The 25,667-nt window shown below is 30.2% G+C and overlaps 3 protein-coding genes across 12 annotated transcripts; 1 reads left to right on the forward strand and 2 right to left on the reverse strand.

The window, feature by feature from the left end:
• Window positions 1-5,833, forward strand: LOC114162203 (putative esterase YitV). Of its 6 annotated transcripts, none has more exons than XM_028046014.1 (14): window positions 1-165; window positions 265-338; window positions 410-499; window positions 611-622; window positions 717-857; window positions 1,087-1,176; window positions 2,282-2,335; window positions 3,035-3,125; window positions 3,196-3,242; window positions 3,355-3,406; window positions 3,603-3,655; window positions 4,378-4,471; window positions 4,724-4,821; window positions 5,560-5,833. In XM_028046014.1, exons 1-14 carry the CDS (start codon window positions 69-71, stop codon window positions 5,653-5,655), a joined length of 1,089 nt encoding a protein of 362 aa, XP_027901815.1. In that variant the 5' UTR covers window positions 1-68; the 3' UTR covers window positions 5,656-5,833. The 6 variants fall into 6 exon arrangements, with proteins under 6 accessions (XP_027901815.1, XP_027901813.1, XP_027901814.1 ...); XM_028046012.1 differs by having other exon boundaries at window positions 2-165; window positions 3,196-3,266; XM_028046013.1 differs by having other exon boundaries at window positions 4-165; window positions 3,355-3,427.
• Window positions 5,834-7,352: 1,519 nt separating this feature from the next.
• Window positions 7,353-10,684, reverse strand: LOC114195959 (protein PEROXIN-4). Its single transcript, XM_028086412.1, has 6 exons — window positions 10,467-10,684; window positions 10,341-10,359; window positions 9,931-10,050; window positions 9,713-9,841; window positions 8,245-8,374; window positions 7,353-7,677 (listed from the first exon to the last, which is right to left on the reverse strand). The coding sequence occupies exons 2-6, from the start codon at window positions 10,344-10,346 to the stop codon at window positions 7,589-7,591; spliced, it is 474 nt and encodes a 157-aa protein (XP_027942213.1). The 5' UTR covers window positions 10,347-10,359; window positions 10,467-10,684; the 3' UTR covers window positions 7,353-7,588.
• Window positions 10,685-12,440: 1,756 nt separating this feature from the next.
• On the reverse strand, window positions 12,441-20,227 carry LOC114164245 (TOM1-like protein 9). 5 transcript variants are annotated; one of them, XM_028048835.1, is made up of 11 exons: window positions 19,866-20,227; window positions 18,944-19,026; window positions 18,256-18,334; window positions 16,799-16,897; window positions 16,589-16,702; window positions 16,164-16,324; window positions 15,024-15,105; window positions 14,757-14,842; window positions 14,370-14,609; window positions 13,384-13,865; window positions 12,441-13,187 (listed from the first exon to the last, which is right to left on the reverse strand). In XM_028048835.1, exons 2-11 carry the CDS (start codon window positions 18,988-18,990, stop codon window positions 12,598-12,600), a joined length of 1,980 nt encoding a protein of 659 aa, XP_027904636.1. In that variant the 5' UTR covers window positions 18,991-19,026; window positions 19,866-20,227; the 3' UTR covers window positions 12,441-12,597. The 5 variants fall into 5 exon arrangements, with proteins under 5 accessions (XP_027904636.1, XP_027904637.1, XP_027904638.1 ...); XM_028048836.1 differs by having other exon boundaries at window positions 18,944-19,141; XM_028048837.1 differs by having other exon boundaries at window positions 18,944-19,023; window positions 19,866-19,978.
• Window positions 20,228-25,667: the final 5,440 nt, after the last annotated feature.

Consider the following 25,667-nt stretch of genomic DNA (forward strand, 5'->3'; position numbering starts at 1 on the left):
CTGTCAAAGGCACGTAACTATAAGAACCGTTTCTTAAACTCACTCTCACCCTAAAATCCCAAGCAAAAATGGCGGAAAAAGAAGCCATTGAAGAAACTCAGAGAAAGCTTCGACTCAACTTGTATCAATTCGTATTTTATGAATCGGCAGATGACCAATTTACAAGTATAACAATCAAATTCACCTCGTTAACTTTCACAATCTCGCTATGTATCGCGCAGCGATTCGTTTAGTTGAACCTCGTTGTTATGTGTGATGCTTCAGATCCGTACTGGGCCCAAGGTGATCAGCCAGTGGCGAATCCTATCTATCAAGGTTCACCTCCGTCGGAGGAAGAGGTACTGTTTTTTTATTTATTTATTTTAAAATCTGTACTTAATTGAGTGGTTCAATCGGTTGAAAATTATAGATCGAGGCAATGGAATCATGTCCGAAGGCCGATATAGAGAACCTTGAAGAGTTGCTTGAGGAGGAGAACATCCGGTTTGATATAGACCCAGTAGGTCACTAATTCATTCCATTTCTGCGGAGTTCAATTTTGAATCCGTGTTTTTCTTTTTCTGATTTCAATTTCTGCTGCGGTGATGAACTCGTTGATTTTGTGCTCCAGAACTACGGTTGGGTACGTACATCACTAATTAATTCAATTTCTTTGAAGTTGAATATTCTGATTTGATTTTTTCTTGAGAATTAAACTCGTTGATTTCGGATCTCAGGCACCACACTTTGGAACGCACACAATGATACCGATGTTGGTTTTGAAATTGAAGGAAAACGATGAGCAGAAAAAAAGGCCTGCGGTTGTTTTTCTTCACAGTATGTACAACAACAAAGAGTCCTTGCGTCCGTTGCTTAAGGTTGCTACTATTCCATCCATTCTTATTCCTCGTCTGCATTATGAATTTTTTATAAGATAATAATATTTTAATTCTCATTTTTTTTTTATTGTTTGACATAATTCAGTATGAGTTATTGAATAATGTAACATTATTTAAAAAAAAAATCAATGATCATCTTAAATCATGGTAGAGAGTAAATAATTAGAGTAATTATAATCACTGATTCTTTCTTTCGAACTTGTTTTAGGCGTATGCTTCGCGGGGATATATTGCAATTTCGGTGGATACATGTTACCATGGAGAACGTTGCTTAAGGGACACAGGGGCTTATCGACATGTACGTCTTTCTTCTAAAAAAACACACCTAATTAATTAACCACTTTCTTTGTTAATACGGGTGAAAACATATGAGATGTGTCTATTTTTGTATGATGATAATAAAGATTAACTATTATAATATTTATTCAAATAAAATTTTATTATTATAACTTATATTAAATTATCATAAAAATTATGTACACAAAAGTATTTTAAACGTAAATCAATTTTATTAATTTTTATAATATTATTGTGGCTAATATTTTTATAAATAGTAAAAGTAATTGAGTTTAAAAGAGTAAAAATACATAGAATCGTTTAAAACATAAAAGGTAAAATAGTAAAAAATAGTTAGAAAGAAAAATCTTTTTATTAATAGTATAGAGAATACTAATCAAAAAAATAATTTTTATAGTTATCGATATGTATATTGTATTAATAGAGAGAGTTGTTAAGTATAGGTGTTATTTTGGAAGATAGTATAGAGTTTATACTACTGATTTGATTATTTTGCTTCATGTTTTTCTTTGCCTTATTTTCAGGTTCAGAATTCCTGGTGAAATGACGCAATTTTATTTAGGGACAAGTTTTAGCATAAACTCGTATTTGAAAATTTAAATGGTTTTGTTTGAACAACAAATTTTAGAAATTGATTTGCTTTTAAACTTTTTTGTTTTTGTTTTGCAACTCTAACTTTGTTGAATGTTAACAATTCAGTTTAAAATATTCATCTATGTTGCTCTTATTACGTTTACATTCAAAGTGATGGTAATTAAGTAGTTTCATAATATAGGAATTTGAAGTTAAAACATAGAATTTGGTTTGTAAATTAATTCAAATAACTTTGTAAATGAGTTCCAAACATAATAGTTGGATTACTATTTCAGTGATTGTAAACGGATAATTAGACTTGAAGAATAATGGTTAAGATTTAGGAGAAAAAATATATTGTTTTTCTGTAGTGTGGTCCTTGCATAGAGAAATTGACTATTTTTTGCTTACATATTTACCCATGATCACTTGGAAAGTTAAAAAATAAGGCATCTGTATAAAATTCAAAACTAACCAAGTTTTCTTCTACTTGTTTTGGCTGCAACTCTACCGTAAAAAAAAAATATATTCAGGCACTAGTTTATTCGTGGAGTACCCAGTACACTAGTCCATTCATATACGACGTGGTAATTTCTCATTAACTTTACTGATTATGCACTGTCAGGATAACATTATTAAAATTATTGTTCTCTATTTGTTAGTTTGAGATCGAATAATAAGTATTATATTATACTTATTAATCTATGATTAGATTACTGTATGTAACGGCTTTATATTATAAATAAATATCACATATTTCCTTATTATATTCAATTAACATTACGGCTTTGGATGTGATAAGTTGAAACCCTCAAAATTTATACAGCCATCCCGCAACCATATTTGTTAAATTTTATTCAATAATTTACTTTCTATTTTAATTTAATATTTTATTATTAGTTGAAGACAAATGGTTGTAATACAGAATGATTAGTGATATTTTAATCTATTTTTTTAATTCATGACTCTAATTATCCTTTAATTATCTAATTTTTATTTTTATAATAATATGATGTGATAATTGAAGAGTGATTAGAGTGGTAAAATAAAAATGAGTAAAAAAAAATAGATCAAATCATTATTATCTTACAGAATTTGGGTTGACAAAATATTTTTCCCATTTAGTAGTGTAACTTTTGGACATTCTTTTTATGAAATACAGTTAAAGATGGAATCACTTAATTTAATTTTTCTGAGCCAAATGATTTGTTTCAAGTGTGATTGTGATAGTTTAAGCTTACGATTTGTTCGGCTCATAAACGGTGTATTATTTCATGTTCTGGCAGGTTTTGGAATTGATTAAAATTGCAAATTATCTAACAACAAGAGAGGATATAGATCCTTCTAGAATAGGAATCACCGGAATATCACTTGGAGGTTGGTTGAGAGATGTAGAAATGATTATTTTCAATATGATATTCATCACTTGTATAATTCTTCTATGCAGGAATTCATGCATGGTTTGCTGCAGTTGCTGATGCTCGCTATTCTGTGGTTGTTCCTCTTATGGCCGTTCGGGTGACACTGAATGATTCACTGGAGCTTTTGTTTAGCGAATTGTGTTTTTTTAACAATGGCTCCAAAACTCATGTGCTATATATTGCAGGGATTTCGGTGGATAATAGACAACGATAAATGGAAGGGTCTAGTTGATAGTAGTATGAAGCCTTTGTTTGAGTGTATGAGAATGTTAAATGAGTTTTTGAAATTTCTTTTATGTTTTATCTGTTTACTTATCTTTTGATTTAGTTATATATATATATATATATATATATATGATAAATTACATGGTGGTCCCTTCAGGGACATCGATAAAATTACATGCTGAAGTGACAACAATGTTCTTGGATGCAGTTGTTCGTCATAAAATGAGTAAAGATGTTATTGACAAAGAAGTGGTGGAGAAGGTCAGTCCATGGCTTTGTATGAAATCAATTCCAATTCTGTCTCCAAATGAATTTCCTTATGCTTTGATGCAATTCTGCTTTAACAAAACATGATCGAGAATGCTTACCATGTATTTATCCCACTATTGCTACCTATATATTCATCAGCGGGACACAATTTCAATCTACAGTTTTGTTGTTGTTATTTTAAACTTTTGGCAATGGATACTACGAACTTTATTGGAAGTTTCACATCGATTATTCAGTAGTGATAAGATCAATTTAGAGTGTATAAATGAGTACAAACTTCACTTTACAAATTAGTTTTGTAGAGTTAACTTAGACTTAAAAGTACACTTTTTAATATGGTGTGAGAATCATTTCTATTGTTTGTTGGACATATTTGTCCAACTCGCTTTTGAACCATCCATTAATATCAAGTTGGTTTTATAGGGTTGAGTTAAGCTTAAAATCTCGTTTTTAATATGGTGTCAGAGCTATTATTAGAGCCTACCTTAGCTAGATTTGTTGTTTGTTAAAAATATTATTCCACCCGTTATTGGATCATCTGTTAATTTCAAATCTCATGGTCGAGATGCCGTAGGGGTGTTAAAAGTCTCATATCAACTAGTAAAAATGCTACAATATATAAGTGTTTGCAATCCTTATCTTATAAACATGTTTGATTAGGATTGAGTTAAACTAAAATCCACTTTTTATCAAACTGATCACATAATTATCAGGTACTTGACGGTATTGCTCCAAGTTTAGATTCCCAATTTGATGCACCCTATTCAATTCCAGCTATAGCACCACGTCCGTTGCTTATTATTAATGGTAAGACATTTATCATTTTCATTTAAACCGGCTACCTTATTCATATACAACTCATGTATTCACACAATTCAGAGTAACCTCACTGCTGCAGCATAAGGATTGTGCTTATTTAGTTCGTGTGTGTCTGTAAATAACATCATAGACCTTTGCATGCATACCTATTCATCTTAATTATTTCGTTCATTTAAAGTTTGTGAATATTTCTAAATTAACTTGTAATTGAAGTATTTGCTTGGGTTTTGGAAACTCTAGGTGCAGAAGATCCTCAGTGTCCCGTTGCAAGCTTGGATGTTACAAGGTCAAACGCTAGCCAGGCATACGAAGCGTTTCAGTGTTTAGATAATTTTAAGGTATGAACTGGTGTTTGTTGGTAACTTCGTTGAGGAAATGATACATTCTTATAGGGTTTTCCCTTGTCAATTTATTAAGAATGGATTTTACAATTGATTGCAACCTGTGATTTTCTGATTTATACCGGTTATAAAACAATCTCTTACAATAAAAATATGAATATAGATTTAGTTCTAACTTAATTTTACAAAAACTTACATGGTGAGACATCATAAATATAAAAATCACCTTTTGGAAAGTTTATTTTAAAATGAATGAGAGACGGTTGATATTAAGAATGTGGTATGAGAATTCAGATGGTTGGAGATTTTATACTAAGAGATAGAGTTTAAGTCTAATTTAATCCTATAAAATTAATTTGTAATAGATGAAATTTTTATTCATTTATTATGAAATTGTCTTGTCTTTAATCAAATTAATAATGACACGATAGACTTAATAAAATAAATTTTTTTGTTAAGATAGACTCTGACTCATAGCTCTAGTACCATATTTTAAGAGGTAGAATTTAAACCTAATTTAATCCACAAAATGGACTTGTAAAAAGGGTTTTTGTAACTATTTATATATAAAATTACATCTGGTTGATATAGGATCTCCGATATTCTATTTGGAGATGTATGGAAATATGTTTTGATGGGAAAGAAAGATGTCTTCTAGCTTTGTAGCAATGGCTGACTGATAATAATTGACTTCTTTTTTTGTCCATGTTTATAATTGGTTGCTTTTACATGCAGTTTATTGCAGAACCTGGAGTGGGACACCAATTAACAAAATTTCAAGTGAAGGAATCATCTGATTGGTTTGATAGGTTTTTAAAGCCTTATAGTTAGTGTCCTCAGATGTGTTAATAAATTATAAAAGGGATTGGTCTGACGCATTGCCTCATTCAATTCTCTTTTTGTGATTGTATCTGCCATGATATGAACAAACCAAAATGTTTTTTCCCTATCAAATATATCTTCCTAGTTCAAGATAATGCGATGTTACAGCACCTATATGTTAGATCCATCTTGTTGCCCAAAGGGAAATGATTCTTATTTATTCTACAAACTCCATTTTGTTGGAAAAATTTATCTCTACTTGTGATTCACAGTAAATGATGAATCAGACTGATTATGGTTTCCATCAATTTTCTAAGTTAGTACTGTTAATTTTAAATTTGTTATAAGTGTCATTTTTCTTAATCACTGTCCCTATCTAAAATGGGAATTGGAAAATACTAATTAATACAATTAGGGTAATAAATTTTTAAATTAAGATAAGTAGATCTTTTTTAGAGACTTAATTTAACTAAGTAATTTTTTTATGTGATATAAGTAAGGTAATTGTGTATATTACTTTTACTTTTATAGCAATAGTTTAATTTAATATTGTACTTTTATTAAAAAAATACATTTTACCTAAAACTTCTAAATTATTTTTATATCTTAATTTTCAAATCAAAATATTAAATCGTTACGAAATTGTTTTTTATGTATAAGGAATAAATAGTTTATGTCTAAAGATAAAAATGATAAAATATATTAGTTTTTAGAAATAAAAATTATAATAATTTTAAATTATTTGTAATATAAAAAGTAGCCATTATTCTTTCTTGTCCATTCTCATACAATTTAAAATTAATAAAATAACTTACTTAAAAAATGTTTAAATCCTTATAATATTGACCTATTTATTTTAAGTATAGAAGATCTCGTTACTTTTAAATCTTTGATTTCTTTTTGTTATTTTTTAGTTTATATAATATCAATTATATAAAATAATAATTAAAATAGTTAATTTTTTTGTTAGTGCAGTATCTTAATTTATAATATTAATTTTTTATCTTAATTATATTAGTTAATATTTTTTTATTTTAACCCTATGCCAATCATACTTAAGCAAATCATTAAGATTGTCGGTTATTAAAAATTATATTTTTGCAGATAAAAGTAAATATTTCCGAATTAATAACAATTGAACTTTTAAAAATCATATTTTTGTGTTGATATCTTTTATCTTAAACTCAAACCAAACAAGCTAAATCAAATGCATTTCCTAATTTTATTATGAAATCGTTTTATCTTAACCATCCTTTTTCATTCCCTATCTTTGCTATCACACTCAATAAACATTCATTCCCTATCTTTCCTATCACATTCAATAAACGAAGTTATACACGAAATTATCTCTTATACAGCCTGTAACCATGAAACTAGAGGAATAAAATCATAAATGATCATATAAATTTATTCAATTAACTAAATATTGTTAGTTACAAGCATTATTATGTTTTCTAATACATCCACTCTGTTACTTTAAAAAAAAAATCACAAAATGGGCAAGACAATAAGAAAAGCCGCTTTTATTAAAAATGTATTCCAAAACCTCTACTCGTACCAATTAAAAGTGATTCCGTTGATTAGTATAATCCAAGCAGTATAATCCAAACGCTTTTAGAATGCCTTGGACTCAATTTTTTGCAAATTGCACTAACTTTATAATAGTTGAGAATCAAACTATGGAATGCAAGTTCAAAATGAGACTATTTAAAACTGAAGCAATTAAGGTATTATTGGAATATATTTGAGTTCAATTCCGGCATGAATCCAGATATACGAAGTCACGGATACAATCTGTACAAGTCACTACTACTACTTTAACACACATCATTAACACAATCAATATCATGTCTTAAAATGTATACATTTCAAACAAATGAACATTATACCAAAGAAGTATTGTATCTATTGTTAACTTGTTAAACAAGTTATCCAAAATCATTCAGCCTTTCTTTGGCATTGCTGCGAGTCTTGTGTACATTTTTGCCATGGATTGGTAGCCTCTAACATCACCTGAACGCAGAAGATTGCCTGTAACAAAAAAATAAAATAAGTGGCAGAAAAAGATATCTCCTTTCATCCTCGTCAATACCATTACAAGTTTTTCATCCTCACCTTTGTTAGTACTAGATGAAAAAAAAAATGAAGGATAGTTTTGGGCTGAGCTGACAGCTTAAGGATTTGAAGTTTTTTAGTTTGCCATCAATATCAATAAATCCTTGAATTTCCCAACACATACCAATGTGCTCTTGTGATAGTTTTTAATCATCAACAAAAGTCTAGTAATATACATGAGAATTCATACATCACGAGCAATTAAAGGCAACAAATGAAACATATGATTCTAGTGCACCAACTTCCCATCCATTCTCTCAAGCACAATTGAACGTATAAAAAAGTGCTTTCGAAAGTTTTCAACCCTCAAATCTAATTTCAATTAGGTCCCATAGTCAAGGCAAAGTACATTACAACAGAGTATCACATGAATTCGAGTTTCTTTCTTGCAGTTTTTCTAGTCATTTGCGGGAAAGAGATAGGACAATAAAATCCACACAAGAGACAAATGAGAAAACAATAGAGTGGAGAAAGTTTGTCAACCTGAATCACAATTCAGTGGGCTGTCAGGTTCTGGATGGGCCATCAAAGCAATTATAGCCCTGCAGACAGATTGAAGTGTCCAAGCTGGGCTCCAAGCATTTTTCAAGATATCCAGACAAATCTCCCCAGTCTGGAAAATTACTAGATGTTTAACCAATTGTCATGGAGGAATCTCAAGAATATCAAATCCAATAGAAAAAAAAATGTATCCATTAACCTATAAAGAACAGAAGAAAAAGAAAAAAAAATAATAATGGACAGGCAATTAAAATCAAATCAAAGGCTTTCAATTTCTAATTAGTTGTGAAACTTAAAAGGGGTTAATTAATAGTATGCATTAGGTTTCTTTAACTTATCAGCTTCCCATAAAAGTTTAGCATTATTGGCCTTTTCATCATTGAGAAGGTAACTAAACCATCTGAGAGTCGAGTCAAGTCTACGAGTATGGTACTATATACAACTTTTCAGATGAAGTAACTCTTACGAGTTTACGTCGAGTCTACGTAGACTCTCAAGTCTGATAACCTTGTCTGAGACCAAGCACAAACACTCATCATTTATAAACATCACATAAGTGCACCAAAGAGTGAAATGGAATTGGAGCTTGAATTTGGAATTATGACATTTAGAAATTTATCTAGAATTAGAACAACAATCTTAAGTCCAATTCCATGGAATTCTAGTATAATTAAAGCCAACATATCTCTGCCTCCAACCTCTACCCTCTAAATTACAATTCCTAAATTCATTCTCACTATTCTGTTGTTCCCACTGTTTATGTTGCTCCAGCTACCAACCATCAATGTCATCACCACCCCACCCTTGCTGTCATGGTACCACCACTCAATAATTGCTGTTGTCATTGGCATTACTACTACTATCAAGGATTTCTACTGCGTCGCCCCCACCACCTCTGGATGTCAAAATTGTGATAGTCATTGTTACCACCAACATCCCCCATTTCCATTGATAACTACCGCCACTCCTACCATCACTGATAACCATTGTTGCACATCAATACCCATTATCCCCACCACCACTCCTATAGTTATTGCTACCCTCTTCACCTCCCACATCATACTCATACAGATAACTAACCCTAATTTAAAATGACCAAAAATGCAATTCATATTAAACATAGAATTATAGTTTTAATCTCTATTTCCTTACACAATCCAAACATGGGAATTATAACTTGAAACCAACCAGAATAGCAATTATAATTCCAAACCAATTAGAATAGGAGTTGGAATTACAATTTTGAATGCAATTCCAATTCCATTCACCAAACTAATCCAGAAAAAACTTTTAGTCTATGTATCACTTGGAAAACTTCAGCAACCATTCATCAGTGAAAATAGTGAAAAAATTAGTATAATGTAATTCTCCTCAGAAATCACACTCGCTATTTCATAACTGATAAGGTACACCAGTACAAGAACAACAGATACGGACAGATCCATCCTACCTTAAAGTGAACATTTGGATGAAATATTTTTGTCAAAAAGCGGACTTGAGGAGGCTGTAGAGGATACTGCTCCGGAACAGAAAAAGAAAGCTGGAACACCCCTCCCTCGTAAGGAGTCTCAGAGGGACCCTAATTGTAAACAAAACAAACCCAAGGAAATGTGAGAATCATCACAAACAGGTCGTAATCAACAAAGTCCTGGTTACCACTCAGCATACCTTGATAAAAGCCGTCCATTTAAAAATGTTAGATTCATCACAGACTAGTTGAATATCAGGATCAGCAGTCTTTTCTCGCTGCACCTCATGATACTCCTTGAACAGTCTTGCCTTCGATGCCTGCACTTAAAACACACGTCAAAAATCTCAAACATCTAATTATTGAAGAATCAACCTTAAGACAAATGCAAGCGATGACATCAAAACCAAAACCAGGTACAAACAAGCCACCGAAGTGAATCCAAAACACCTAGTCTAACAGATAACCCACACCATAAAAAATACATATATTCACATTAATTGCACATCATCATCTGCTATTCACACCGATAGATTTACTCGCAACAATTGCATCTATCACAAACTCTCAACAGAAAACGGAAACAAAAACAAAAGTACCAGAAACGAACCTGCATGCTGAATTGCAACCTGAAACACAATTTAGCTGTAGTGTTAGGAGATTGATATATTTGAATATGGGCGTGTGAACAAATTTGAGAAAGCTCAAACAAGATTCAAGGAACAGAGCATCTTACCGCGCGAGACTTTATTTCGCGAAAAAGAAAAAATGAATATAGAAAGAATTGATGTATAGTGTTGGGAGATTTGTAGATCGGGAAATGAACGAAAAAGTAAAATAGAAATCTGCAATGAGCAAACCCTAAAATAATGGACCCCACCAAGAAGACTATAGTCTGGAACACATCTAGCACCCCATCGGTAAATAAGAAAGAATAGATGAACCAAATCTAGTAGCAAACATGTAAGAAAAATACATGTTAAAGGTTTTATGACTATTTTATAATTATAATCTAATTGAAATAATTGATTTAATAATAAATCAAAGATTATTATGTAATTAAGTTGTAATATTAAAATTGAATTTAAATGTTTTAATATTCAGATATTAAATTAGATTTTTAATTTTTAAATAGTACATTGATACTATGACATACATTTAAGAACTAAATTTGTTTTATTTGTGTAGTTATTAGTTACGAAAAATAAATAATTTAAATAAATATTGACTAATTATTTATTGATAAATTTATATAAAATTTAATAAATATGGTAGATAATCTTCTCCAATCAAATTTAAAATTGGATTTTTAAAATTTGAGTTTTATTATAAATATTAAATTTAGTTAAAGTTTAAATTTCTCATATATATATATATAGATATATTTATAATTAAGTTTTTATTAACAATATTTGTTTACTTGTGTACTCAAATTTTTCATATACTTCTCAATTCTTACTAATTGATTTTTATTTTAAGTAAGGTAGTGCATCTTATTTTGCATGGTTATTGTTTTTTGTTTATACATGGAAAATAAAAATGAATTAAGTTTTTTATAAGTTTTAGAGCACCACCGTCAATTAAGATGAAGTGAGTAGGATTTATGCAAAATCTCATACAGAACACCTCGTAATTAAACAATAAAAAAATAATTTGCAAAACTCCAGATATCTTTATAAAAATAATAATATTGTTTTATTTTATAAATTAAATGTTAAAATAAAAATTAAGTCTCATTGTGTTTTGTTTAACAATATAAAGTCAAATTCCAATTTATTATAAAACCTTAATTGAAAAAATATTATTATAATCAATAGAACGGAATTTTTGTAATAAGAACTTTCAATTAAAAATATTTAAATTGATAAAAAAACTTCAAATTAAATTAAGTCATTATTTTATTTTATTTTTCATGTGAAAAGTAAAATAATAGTTAAATCGCACCACTTAACTACAGAAACTTTAGTTAAAATTATAAAAATTTTGTATTATCAATCAAACCAGCTTTTTTTTTAATAGAAACCAAATTAAAAATATTCATATTTATTAAAATGTAAAACTTAATAACGTTTCAATATTACATGTTATTAAGACAAAATTTAATATAATTAAAGAATAATAATTAAAGTACCTCTATTTCTTTATATAAGTTTTCTCTTATGTCTAATATGTTTAAATAATTCTTTTTAATTAAAGTTTATTACAAATCACTTATAAGAGAGAAGTACTAATATTGTATAACTTTATTTTTCTAATTCTTTTTAAATTTATACTTTAACTAAAAAATAAATAAATGAAAAGTTTATAAAAGGCTATATTAAATTTTTATGAAAAAATAAATAAAAAAACACAAAATGTCCTCTACAAAAATTGCAAGAAACAAGGATAAAAAGATGTTATTATTGGAGGATTCGTTTTAATTTAATAATAATTTAATTTAAGTAATTTTCATAATACTTTTAAATTCATGGTTATTGGGCACCTGGACTCCCTGAATGCTTCTAACCCCCACAAAGTCAAGCTAAAGAATCCCTACTGGCTGAAGGATCGTAAACACGTACGTGGATTTGGATAAAGCAAATCTATGTTCACACCTACGAATTCATCTACGAGTTTAAAATTAATTGAGCATGCGAATTCGTTTAATACAACTAGAACCGGATCTTCTAGTCCAGTACTTTCCTATAGAAAAAATGTACATAATCTATTACCAATTGCCAGACAATGAACACTATGAGACTATAACAAATTAAATAATGTATTATGTACATATATTATTATATTTATGTAAAAGAAAATGAAAAAATTAAGAAAAAGGAGAAAAGATTTATAGCAAACAAGTGAACAATGCAAACCCCATTACAGTTTTACATGCCACCAGTAGGTTTTGGTTTCACTTTTGCCATGTTAACAAGGTCCCCAAATAAATTATCCTCTGGTTTGGAAGGCTTCCCAGGTGGCACATAGGATGTAGAAGAAACCTGGTAAGAATTTCTCAGAGCACCATCATCTCTCATTGATAAACCATACATTTGCTGCTCAACAAATTGAACCGCTGGTTGCTGACCATAGCCATATCCTACGAATTGGTTGCCATACATTTGTTGAGGATACATGGAATGCATTGGATGTGAAGCCATACCCATACCCATACCCATGTAAGGACTGGGAACACCCTGAATATGCTGCGGGTATAAGCCTGATTGATTACTTTGAACATTGTTGTTGATTGTTGAGATATGGCTAGCATTTGGCTGCATATACATTCCAACAGCCTGGTCATGCGCAGCAGCTTGAGGTCCCTGAGGATGTGCAGCACTATGTATATGGGTCATTACCACTTGAGTCACTTGCATTGGTTGTTGTGGGTATTGACTGCCTACTACTACTGGACTATCATTGTCTGTGGGTTGTGCTTCCCACGGAGGTGGCGGAAATGATCCACCATTTGGTGTACCTGTAAATCGAAAAAAAGCTGAATGATGCGAAATATCTCAAATATGAGAACCCAGCAAAATACAGCAAGCCAATTCGGAAAGAAAATATTGAAGAGATGAATTTGCCATTAACCAACTTAAAAGCAGCAATCAGGGGTCAGAAATCAAAAATTCATCACAGCAACTGCTAAAAAGAAGAGAAAGCATTAAGTGCACCGTGAACTGGAGAAGGAGACTGTTGCTGCTGCGCAACCTGACCATTCCAAGAAGGACCTGTGCTCTGCATATAAGGTGATTGCTCAAACCGAGGCGATCCAACATTTGGCCCACCTCCATTGGGGTAAAACAGCCCTTGAGATATGAAAGTCTGCTGCTGTTGACATTGAGGAGAAAATGGACTGGTTTGACCGGCAACATTAATTGGCTGGAGATTATTGCTTCCATTAGAAAACATATCAAAAAGAACAAGGGCATTCTGTTGAGACATAGGGCTAGGGCTGGGGCTGGCTGGCGGCTGTTCGCCTAAAGGGACGAGAGCAAGTGAAGTCTCTGCTTTTGGTGAGTTATAGTCGTCACCACTGAGCAGGTCCACTTTAGGATCAACCTTCGCCGGGGGAGCTGATTCATTTGATGTTGGGGGCGCTGGAAGCAGTAACTGGTTCAACGATTGAGACCCAGTTTCAGCATTAGCAGACGACCTGCAAAACTATATTAAAATGAAAAGCCGTAGAACCAGAAGGCGCCATACGGATTAAGTCAACCTGGAATATAATTTCATACACCGATCTACTCCTGAACAAAAATGAGATTCAACAACAATTACGTGAAACGAAACAGAAAGATGCAGACTTCTGACAATGGACGGCAGATAACACTCCCAGCTACCAAGATCAAATATGAAGAATGACAAAAACTAAAGTATCCAAAATAAAATAATAGCACAAAAAGTCCCAAAGCCTTGACCTGTAAAGACCTTATTCCACTGACAAAAATACAAACAAATATCTAGCTATTCATGGCACTTAGTTTGGAATTTATTTTGAATATAAAACTTACTGGGTAAAAACAAATAACAAATGGAAATGAATTACGTATTCCAATATGGTATAAAAATTATTTGATTCTCCTCCGGTGAGACTGATAGAATCATATGTTAATGAATGCAGAGCAATAATAAAGTGCAACAATAAACACGAGAAGACCTTCCATCCGTCTGTTTACTGGAATCTCCAAAATCAACCAAAGGACCAAAATCTGCAACTGCTCCAGTAGGTGCAGTCTTCAGATTCTCAGTATGATTTTGAGCAGGAGTTCCTGAAGCAGAAGTTCCTGAAGTAGAAGTTCCTGCAGCAGAAGTTCCTGAAGCAATGGATTCATGCTTGGCCAGGACACGCTGAAGATCATCATTCAGCGATAGGCCTTGGCATAGCAATGATTCGTCCCTGTAAAAGTAGATAAAATCTAACCATTATTAACAGGTTTTTTCCTTTAGATTTAAAGAAAACTAAAAATGGAGTTCACATGTAAAAAGTATATAATATATGACAGCAATTGCTTTGTAATATATTGAAAACGGGATGTGGCCTTACGAAGTTGAATTAACAAGGTGTACCACTCTCTGTTTGTATGTTCGACATTGCTCCACTAAATCAACAATAACTTCCTGCTGAAGACCCTGAAAATAGAATACAAAAAATGTCACATTCAATAGAAGCCTTACAACAACGACGACATCCCTGTAGTTGAGGTCGACTGCATAGATCATGCAATGCTTCAACATGGTAAAGGCCCTGAGCTTCAAAAATATTCTTTACTCAAGTACATCAAAAGTTGAAAATTTGGATTGAAGAACTTACTTCTTTGTTACCAGGGTCCAATGCATTGAGCATTTCTGCTAGAACATCCATAATACCACGTGCATTTTGAATTTCTGACAAACTGGCAATAGAAAGTCCAACCAAAACAAATCAAGGCATCATTATTGACCACAGTCTGTACCATGTAGCATAATTTTGTCATCATCAAAATAATTAAAGAAATGATAATGAAAAATCTATTATTGGATACTGTGTCCCATGACAAATCTGTTTAGTGAGATTCGCATGAAATTCACACAATAATAAAGAACAAGGTATACTACCAAGTGCCCAAGCACACTAGTTAAAGAGAATTTATTACACCCTATAAAATGCTTTAAAAAGAAAGAATCAGATGATTTTCTGTATGTTTTATGTCAATAGAAAATTTGAGAAATTTATCTGATATCTTTATCTTTTATCAGTTTAGTGAATCGTAGATGATGATTAAGAATATATATTTATTTTCTATTATATGATTAGTTTCCTGACTTGATTAGTATTTGGGTAATTATAGGTTTATTATATCGTATAAATAGGAATATTATCTCCACTCCTAAAAATAGAAATGACATCTCGTATATCTATTTGTATTTTCTGTATCGAGTCTATATAGAATAGTCTTTTTATTATAAACTCTTGTGTAAAGCTAGAAACAAAAAGGACGCTTGAAAATTCAATTACTTATCACTTTGATACTTCATCTAGAAATAATAAAGAAAAAAAAAAAGTGGATAAAAATGAATAGCGAATTATTAAAAATTTAATCCTCCTTTATGAAAAATCTTGCATATTTTCTTTCACTTGACACCGTCTCCCACAAACCACCTCATTTTGCTAGAATTGGTTAAAACAAAAATGATGCAACAAACCATCTTAATTGATAACAGTTCACAATGCTATTCCAATTATAAATAAAAAGAAAGTGTATGGCTTCAAAATGTGACAACTGAGCTACAAAGAAAAATATAAACCGGTAATAGATAGTAATGATAATGAACTACATAATACATTCCATCAAAGAAAAGTCTGAATGCATGAGAATAAGAAGCCCATAGATGAGCGTCAAGCAATATGAAGTTATCAACATATAAGTCAACTTCCACATACATGATGACAAGACAAGAGATAGAAATGCACCTTAGGGCTGGAAACTCAGAATCTGCAGAGGACTCAGCTGTGTCTTGTTGAGCAAAAGTATCTCGTATATTTTGAGGGTATGATGACAATGGTTGTGTTTGTAGAGGTGTGAATACAGGTGCAGATCGCTCAGACCTATGGGGGAATACTGCCCCAGCACGCTGAAACAAACAAATCCTTTATAGAACAAAAGGAATAGATAAACAAAATTAAACTTAAAAAGATTTATGAAAATGTCCTGATTGTAACAATGAATACTCAAAATAAAAACCCATATAACCAATCAGATAATGAGAATTATGTCCAAAAGAAAAGTAGCAAGGGCCTCCTTTAAGAACTGTATCTCCTCATCCTGTTTGTAATCTATAAGCAGAGTTGAATTATTTTGTAAGAAAATCTCAATGCAAATAAGTTGATGAACATACCACAAGCTCCTGGTATGCTGCATAATACTGTGGATATCTTGATCTTGGCCCTCCAAAAGCCTCTTGCCAACTATCTATAAGAGCCAATATCTTCTCTCGGACATGATAATTGGTCTACAGTTTTCATAATAAATATGATAAACATGCTTTTCACGATGAAGTCTCGTATAAAATAGGAAGGCTCTGGAAACTTCTAAGAAATATCAATACCTTTTTCTTCGCTATTTTAACCATCTCATGAAGAACATCTCTCTCGGCAACATGCATGTGAATAATGTCTCCACAATTCTTAATTATTGTCTCCAGCAGCTAAAATATAGCAGTCGAATTGATAAACAGATGAGTTTTTCCAATATTAAAGACGAAACATGTATTTTCATTATAGGCAGGCTATACAGAATCCTCCTTATCTAAGCAAACCTAATTTATACAGCTCTATGGTATTCTCAGAGGGAAAGGAACTCAAACATACAGACAATCTGAACAAAGAACAGCATCTGCCGCATGTAACATTCTATTTCCATGTACATCACAATGTTGACTTTTACTTAAAGCTAATCGAGTATTTTTTCGTCCCAAAAACATAATTATCAGCTCAGCTTGTTAAGTATAATAAGTTTAAAATAATGATAAAATGGAATTAAAAAGTATAATTCTTCCCACTCCATTTTCCAGAAATGGTATGAAATCTTGGTTCTGTTTCATTATAAAATTTCCGAAATAAAGGAATGAAATTTTATTTCACTCTATTCCAATCCATCTCATTCCGTTATATTTCATTGTGTACCACTAATCCAAACATAAACATTAGTAAAGTACCATCTCATGGCAGACATATCTAAAATAAATTCTACAATTTCTTTCCAAGCTGAAAACAACATACAATATAAAACAATGCTGTTTGAACATTCTAGAGGAAGAGTCCTTTGCAACAGTTCAGCAAGCATACCACAATAACTGAATAAACATAAAAAAGAGACTCATACTAAAATTTCCATTACATAGTCCCCAAATAATAGTCAATAGATAACAAAAGCTTCCAGCCAGTTATTTATCGATCAACAGCAAGAAATCAATCCAAGGAATCATACAAGTTGAAAGTTTTCTTCTCTTCCAACAATCTTTTTACATTAATTGACGAACATATATGGTAGTTGGGGAATGTGTGATGACATTGTTAGGCCCATAGAAGAACATGTCTTAGATGTGGCTAAGATTCCTAAGACGTGGCACATGTGTGAGTATAAGGCCGTGTTGTATACATACCTTAGTCAGTTGTTTGTAAGAGTCAACTTTGGATTCTTTAATCGTACCTGGGAGAAAGCCACTTCCTCTGTTTGGAATGTTGACTATGGGAACTCTTAAAGTTCTATCTCTTGGTTTCAAGAAACTTCTTCTTGTTCTTTCCCAAATCTCTCTCTAACATCTTTTTTCCTTCCTAATTCTTTCAGTCCCTAAAGACATCTATTATTACTTGAATCTATAATCAGACAAGCATTTTACTATAGGCTCTTAGCTTATTGTTGTTTTAAGGAAATGTCTATTTCGGACGATTAGAGAGAAACATTAAATCATACTTTACTGTTGAGTAATCTAAAAAAGTGAATAAATAAAAGAAACAGTGACCCTAAAGCAGATTGAATAATGTATGAAATATATGAGCTTACAGTTAATGCACTTATTTGAACTCTAGGAACTTTACTTCCAAGCCGCTTCTTTATACCTTTAACAACATCCTTTGTTTGCCTGATAAATCATATAACCAAACTGAGTTAGCAAACTCTCAAAGCCCAAACGAAGAAACAAAATTAAAGTTTTAAACAAAAAAATTGCAGTTAAACATTTATATCTGTTCCAGCTCATCCCAGGTAAGTATCAATGGGCGCCATGAATATTTGCCCCACAGTCGGATGCCACGCCTCAGTTAAGACAGAAGGAACCTGGAACGCCTACCCCATGTTGGCCCTAGCAAACATCGCACCATTGATTATCTAGAGCATTCATTCCATTCCAGTACATGGTAAAAAGGAAGGTACAGGTCGCATTTATGAGGTACTTCCCATTCAATAAGGCCCGTATAACTTTTTTCTGCCACATAAGTCATGCCTTGTAATATAAGAACCTCTAGTGGCACCTGGTCATTGATCTTAGCCGAGACAAGAACTATTCAACGGTCCCCTGCCTTTACCGCCAAAATAGGGCTGTCTATCACCACCAACCTACTGGATTTCGTAACTATCATGCATCCAAAACCTACCACCTTTAGTAGTAAGATCTAAGATTCCACATATATTGTTACTCTTGCAAAATAACTCTTTAACTTGGACATTAATGTCTTTGCAGGTATCAGCCCACCTTCGCTGTGCAGTGCCGTGTCCAACCCTCGTGAAGCCATTCGTCATCAAGAGCAAAATTGATATATACCCCGTTCCGAACTACTTCAGACCAACACCCGTTAAAAAAAGAAAATTCCAGTTCCAAACTGTGGAAACTCAGAAATGCATAGAAACATAAACAACGAACAAAAAGAGATCTGCCGCTTCTTCCCATAAACTAAAAGACAAAAGCAACTCACAATCAACTTGGAAACAAGAAATAGGATTTTTCAGATATAATTCCAAATTACGAAACGTAACCTGATGAGCACAAACACAAAAGTATTAACTCCTATAGGGTTTAAAATGTCCCCTACAAAGGAGCTGACAACTTATAGCAACCAGAAGCAAATTCGACATAAAACAGCATCAGCCGAACAAGTGGATCATGCAGAATCCATAATAGCTATCTACTATCCCTATCCCCAATTGATCAATGAAAAACGGTACTCAATCCTCAATCAATAAAGTGAAATTTCCTATTTGAAATTCCTCTGTTCGATTACTGTTACAGATAATAAAACAATGCGAAGTTGAAATCCCGACTCCCGACGATCATTGTAGTTTAATAAATAATAAAGCAGAGGAGACATACGATAGAAGGAAGGGAAAAAGACAACTGCTAATCTTCATCCATGAACTCTAATTCACAATTCAACTCTACAACTTATCTTACCACGTCAGAATTCATTCATAACAGAAAGCGAAAGAAACTATAAATCTCGCTCGTGCATTTTTTTGTTCATAATAATTCTGCAGTAAACCGCAGAAGCAAAATAGAACTATTCTATCAAAACAAAAACGAAGAAAAAAAAAACGCGCGCAGAAAAAAAAAAAAAAACGCGCGCACTCTTGATAACGTCGAACATGAAGAAACAGCGAAAATCCGAAGGTATACATACCCAGGGTCGCGATTGAGTATGTCACAGATCTCCATGTTCAAAGCCCAATCAGGTCCCACAAGCATGCTGCTTGTGGCACGTTCAACTAAGGGATTCACCATCGTTTCTCGCCGGCCACGAGAGTATCAAAATGTTTTCCGGTGCGATGAGAGAGAGGTTCCGGTGATCACACAGAGATATAAGTAACGGCCACCCTCCCTCGGTCTCCAAAATCAATAACAAAGTTTGCTACTACGTCGCTGAATGAATAATTCCGTTGAGGTAAAGTAGGGGTAGAATTGGAAGTGAGAAAATCACATACCAATTATAAGAGTCCACGTGGCAGTGTGAAGGCGAGCTTCGCTATGCCACACCTGAGATACAGTTCAGAAACAGGATTTGCATCTGCTTAGTCAATCAAGTTTGAATATAAATGCGGACGTTGTTTCCGCAAAACCATAAAAAGGAGAATAATTATGATTAATTAAAAAAAATTAGAAAATATCAACCGAGTCTTTCGTTTTGTAGGTATTAACTTTTCTTCATTAATCTCAGATAAGTAACATTTCTCTTTTAATTTAGATCCTTTTAGGAAATAACTAAATTATATTTATACATAATAATCCTTTTTTTTCTCCAAAATTTAGTCAGACCTTTATACACACATTTTATATGATTAATATATAATATATAATTAATACAGATTTCAACTCGTATAAAAAGAGTTTTATAACAATTCACTCGATCGGAATTGTATTCTTTAATCATGAATAATAGTAGAACATTTTCCAGACATGTAATACCTTAACAAATTAATATTTTTTTAATATTTACACAAAATCACAAATTATGAGTATTGGTTGCTTATGGATATTGTAAACTTCTTATAATTTTTTTCACCAAAAGTATAATATAGTTCAATAAATTAGATTTCTATTCGTTGCGAGTAAATTTTTATATGGTTTGTTTACAATGGCATGAGTTGTAGTAGTTGCTTTATTATTTCTTATGTTAATTTAATATGTTTGTAATGTATACGGATGTCAAATAATTATAATAAAAAATAAATAAAAAGGTAAAATAAATTTAATTCCTTGTATCAACTATAAAAATGGCTTACCCTTAATCTAAAATTAAGTTTTTAATAAAATATACGAGATTAACTTCAACAAAAAAGTTAATTTTAAATTATATAAAAAAAAACTCATTTTATTTTGGCTTGGTTCAGTCATAATTCAACAAAGCTCTCTCAAAGCTTTCATATAAAAGAAAATCTTCATAAATTAAGGAATTATAAACTCAGTGGAGGAATTATAAACTCAATTGCTCAATTCCTTTGTCATTGATAGTTTTTTAATACACAACAACCTATTGATATAACCAATGGACAATGGAGGGTGTTACGAGAATTATCCCAAATAAAATATATCAATAGAAATAATAGTTTACGAGGTTATGTATTTTATGCAATTTATTTATGGTATCATTTTATCTTCTATAATGTCGATATAAACTTTCTCTTTACAAAAGTTAACAACACTGTACTGGTGTAAGAATCTCATTGATAAATAATATGATATGCCTCATTCATATCTAGATATTTACTAGTACTAACATTTATGCATAGTATTGTGGTTATCAAATGAGTCATAATCACAGCTCATCACAATAAATATACTTTATAATTCATGCTTTAAATTAAAAATTTGTATCTCTTACACGGTGAATGTCCAACAGCAAAATATATATTAATTTAAAATCATTTCTCACAATAATGTACAATAATGTACATTCATGCTACATTCCTTGATGTTGTTGACATTATTCAATAAACGTCAACACATAAAACATTATTACTTCACATATAATAAATCAATAAAATATGTTGAAGAAACTGTAGCTAAAATTAATAGAATTAAGAACTCGATGACTTGTATTATTAGGGCAACTTTCATGATTAATTAAAAATAAGAAGAGACAGAAAGTATAAAATTGTGCTTAGTTAGAAGGAAACAAATAGGATCACCTTTTTCAAGGCAAAATGGCTTAAACAATACTCAGTACATACGTATATTCTCTATGGCATAAAAAATCTTTGCACCGAAATGAATTGTATTTATTTTATATATAATTTTTTGTTGTTTTATATAATAAACTCTTGTACGTATCTCGTGATAACATTTTTTCAAAAACAGTGAAGATGAACAGTTTATATAAACACTCTTATTAATACTCTATTTGTATTTGTTTTTATTGATTTATTGTAGGTGAGGAAGGAAAAGTTAAGTGAGTAGGTCAATTGGATCGATCAATTTAAAGATAATTGTACAAATGGATTTGAGGGAAAAGTGAGAGAAAAGTTACCGCGCCTTATATACAATTATGATTTAATCCTCATGATACTTAAAAAAAAATTGCCTTGAAAGATTATGATTACAAAAAAATATATGTAAGGCCAAAGAACCCAAAATTGACTCTATTGTAATATTAAAGATAGGAGAATCAATTTCTATATTTCCAAAATCAACTATCTTTTTCATGTACATCTAGTGACACTATTAAATTATTTTGAAATATATAGTGTTTTATGTTTTGTCAAATATGTATTTTTTTAATCTGAATTTGGTCATGAATTTTGAAAAAAATGATACCATCTATTTTCTTTTTTGGTTAAATTTTTTAATCAAATCAAGGTTTTTTTTTTATCAAATTTAAAGATGGTTTGTTTTGTTGGTATAATTGACATAATCATAATGTCAATTTTTTGATGAGAAATTCTTATTTCAGTTTAAGAAATTTAACAAAATTACTAAATTACATCAATTTTTACAAAATTGTGACGAGACTAAACAAAATAGAGAACCAACTTGACGTTTTTAAACAAAAAAATGAATCAAAAGAGTAATTTAACAAACATCACATCTCTACATCCCCAAAATATTGGTTGAAGATTTGCACTGAGACCAAGCCACCTAACTCGTTCTTCAACCCAATTAACTCATTTTGTCTTTTAGTGTGATTGACTCGTTTCAATTTTTAGCCTTGACTGAATTATCTCAGATTTTGATCCCGAACAACTTGACTCTATTTTCGACTCAAATTGAATGGATCCAGCCTTTAATATGGCTCGAATGGGCTCAACCTTATGTCAAAATCAACTCGTTTATACTCACTCGTCTCGATTTCATACCAAAATAATTCGACTTGACTTTCATATCAAAACAAATTATTTTAATATAAAAATTTTAATTCTTTTTAAATAAATAAGTTATCTTTCTAAATTACCTAATTCAAATATAAGGTATTTTAATTTTAACCTACATGTAATTTGTAGTTGCCTATACCAAATTCAAAACTTCTATTTATAATCTATAATAATATATAAAGGGGATTTCTCTTTTTGTGTCCATTTTTCATTTTTCAATTTTATCCTTAACTATTACTTCAAAAATTAATTATTTTATAATTATTTATTTTTATATGTTTTTTAAATATTTTTTATTTTGACCATTATTCTAAAATTTTTTGAACAGTTGTTTTATTCAACAACTATTTTAAAATTTATTATATATATTTTAAAAATAAATATTATTATTTTTATAAAAATTAAAAAAATATGAATATACATACACGATAGTGCCTGTTCTCGATAGTGCCTGTTTTTGCTAGTATTTAGTGTAAAATCCTGTTAAAAAATCGATAGTGCCTATTTTCGCTAGTATTTACTGTAAAATCCTGTTAAAAAAGTACAGTTTGACGTTTTCTGAAAAGAAATATGGGTTGAAATTTTTGAAATATACCAGTAGTGCTTCTTATAAATTTTTGGATGGTTATCTGGAGCATGGACAATTTATTTATTTAAATATTTATTTGGTTTAATTAATTTTATGATTTAGATATTTGTAAAGTTTTATCTAATATTTCTTTATTCTTAATTTAATTCCTCCTTTATTTAAGACTGCATTCTCAACGATATAAAATCATACATAATTTTTATTTTTCAAAATTTGTATAAATTATTTTTAATTTTTTTTGTTAGACAACTTTTTCTAATACTTGAATAGACTCCATTGTCATGTACAGAGAGTCCAAAGTTCGAATTTAGTCAATATCAGTGTAAAAATACCTAATCGATAAATTAGTTTTATACACTTAAATCTGTACGTTACATATATGCTTTTTTCCATGTAAACGTCAGATTTGGCTTTTAGTCTCTGTATTTTCTTACTAACATATATGCTTTTCTCACCAGAAACTTTTATACTCATTGCTCTCACAAATCCTACATAAAACAACGGTGTTATTATGTTTCAATGTCTATATACAGTAGTATAGTTTTTTGTTTATAAATAAAAATATATATGCATTATTTTTTTATTCTATATGAATTTTTATTATATAAAAAATAAAATAATTAAATATATTGTTTATCATGCATTGTACTAAAATTAATTATATGTAAAATATGAACCATTTTTCTTTTTTTATTTATGTGGTAATCACTTTTTCATATTTTTTTCTTTTTTTTTCTACTATGTTTTATTTATTCCATATGAAATTTGTAAAGTAACTTAAATATAATCAGAAATCAAATAAGAAAATAATATATGTACTTTCAACCAAAAATTTATATTATCTATACTATTATATCTACACTTTTATACTATATTGTTGTATAAAAATTGATTCCTTTAAGTATATATATATATATATATATATATATATATATATATATATATATATATATATATATATATTTTTTTTTTTTTTCTTTTTCAATACTACACTTTAAGTTTATATGCGTTCTTTTTCTTAAATTTACCTCAAGTGAATTTTCTAAATTTAACTATTTCTTAATTTATTTTTTTAATTAAACATATAAAAAATTATCTACAAAATAAACAAAAACTATTTATAATGAATTTGTAAATATTATTTATTTTTATTTTTATGTTATAACTTTTTATTAATATAAAAAATAAACACGCGTACGCATAACTCATGTTATTCTATTTTACTAATATATAAGTATAAGTATATTGTTATAATTATTTTCTTATTTTAATTTTTGTTGATATATAAAATTTTTAAAATGTTAAATTGCATCATTATATTATTAACATTATCATATAATATGATACCTACTAATATTCCTACATTATTATCATCGTTAATACAACTATAAAAATCAATTTGTGGGTAGATTAGAATAAACTTGTTGTTGAAAAGTTGTAAGCTTTTACTTCCTGCACCCAAACAATTTATTCGTGCACACCCTTAACTTTTTAGGTCACTTGTAAAAGTAATTTCCAGAATATATATTTTAGAATAAATTTATAGAATTTCCAAAATAAGATTTTCGAAATGAATTTTTCATAACACAATTTGAAAAAAATTATGGAACATTAGTTTTAAAATTATCAAATATATTTTTAATTTATTTTTCAAAATGAGATTACTGAAATGAATTTTTTAAAATACATATAATATTTTCTGAAATGACTTTTTCGGAAGATCCAAATATGTTTCCCTCTCTTATTCCTATGCAACAGTGAGTGGTGATGGATAGAAGTAGTGAGTGATGATGTTGATATAAGTAGTGATAAAATATAAGGTTTTTTTTTTTTTCTCTTATAGTGGGGATGCAGTTAATAATTATGGGGTATAAGAAAAAAATAGCCGAAAACATAAATCAGACTAACTTTTTAACCAACCCAATTAACTACCAATCTAAACAAGTTTAGTTTATTTTACAAAATAATAGTTATATTTTAAAAATATTTAAAAACGTTATTTTACTATATATATAATATTAAAATTAGT

Source organism: Vigna unguiculata, chromosome 9 (genome assembly GCF_004118075.2).
Source record: "Vigna unguiculata cultivar IT97K-499-35 chromosome 9, ASM411807v1, whole genome shotgun sequence".
NCBI lineage: Eukaryota > Viridiplantae > Streptophyta > Magnoliopsida > Fabales > Fabaceae > Vigna > Vigna unguiculata.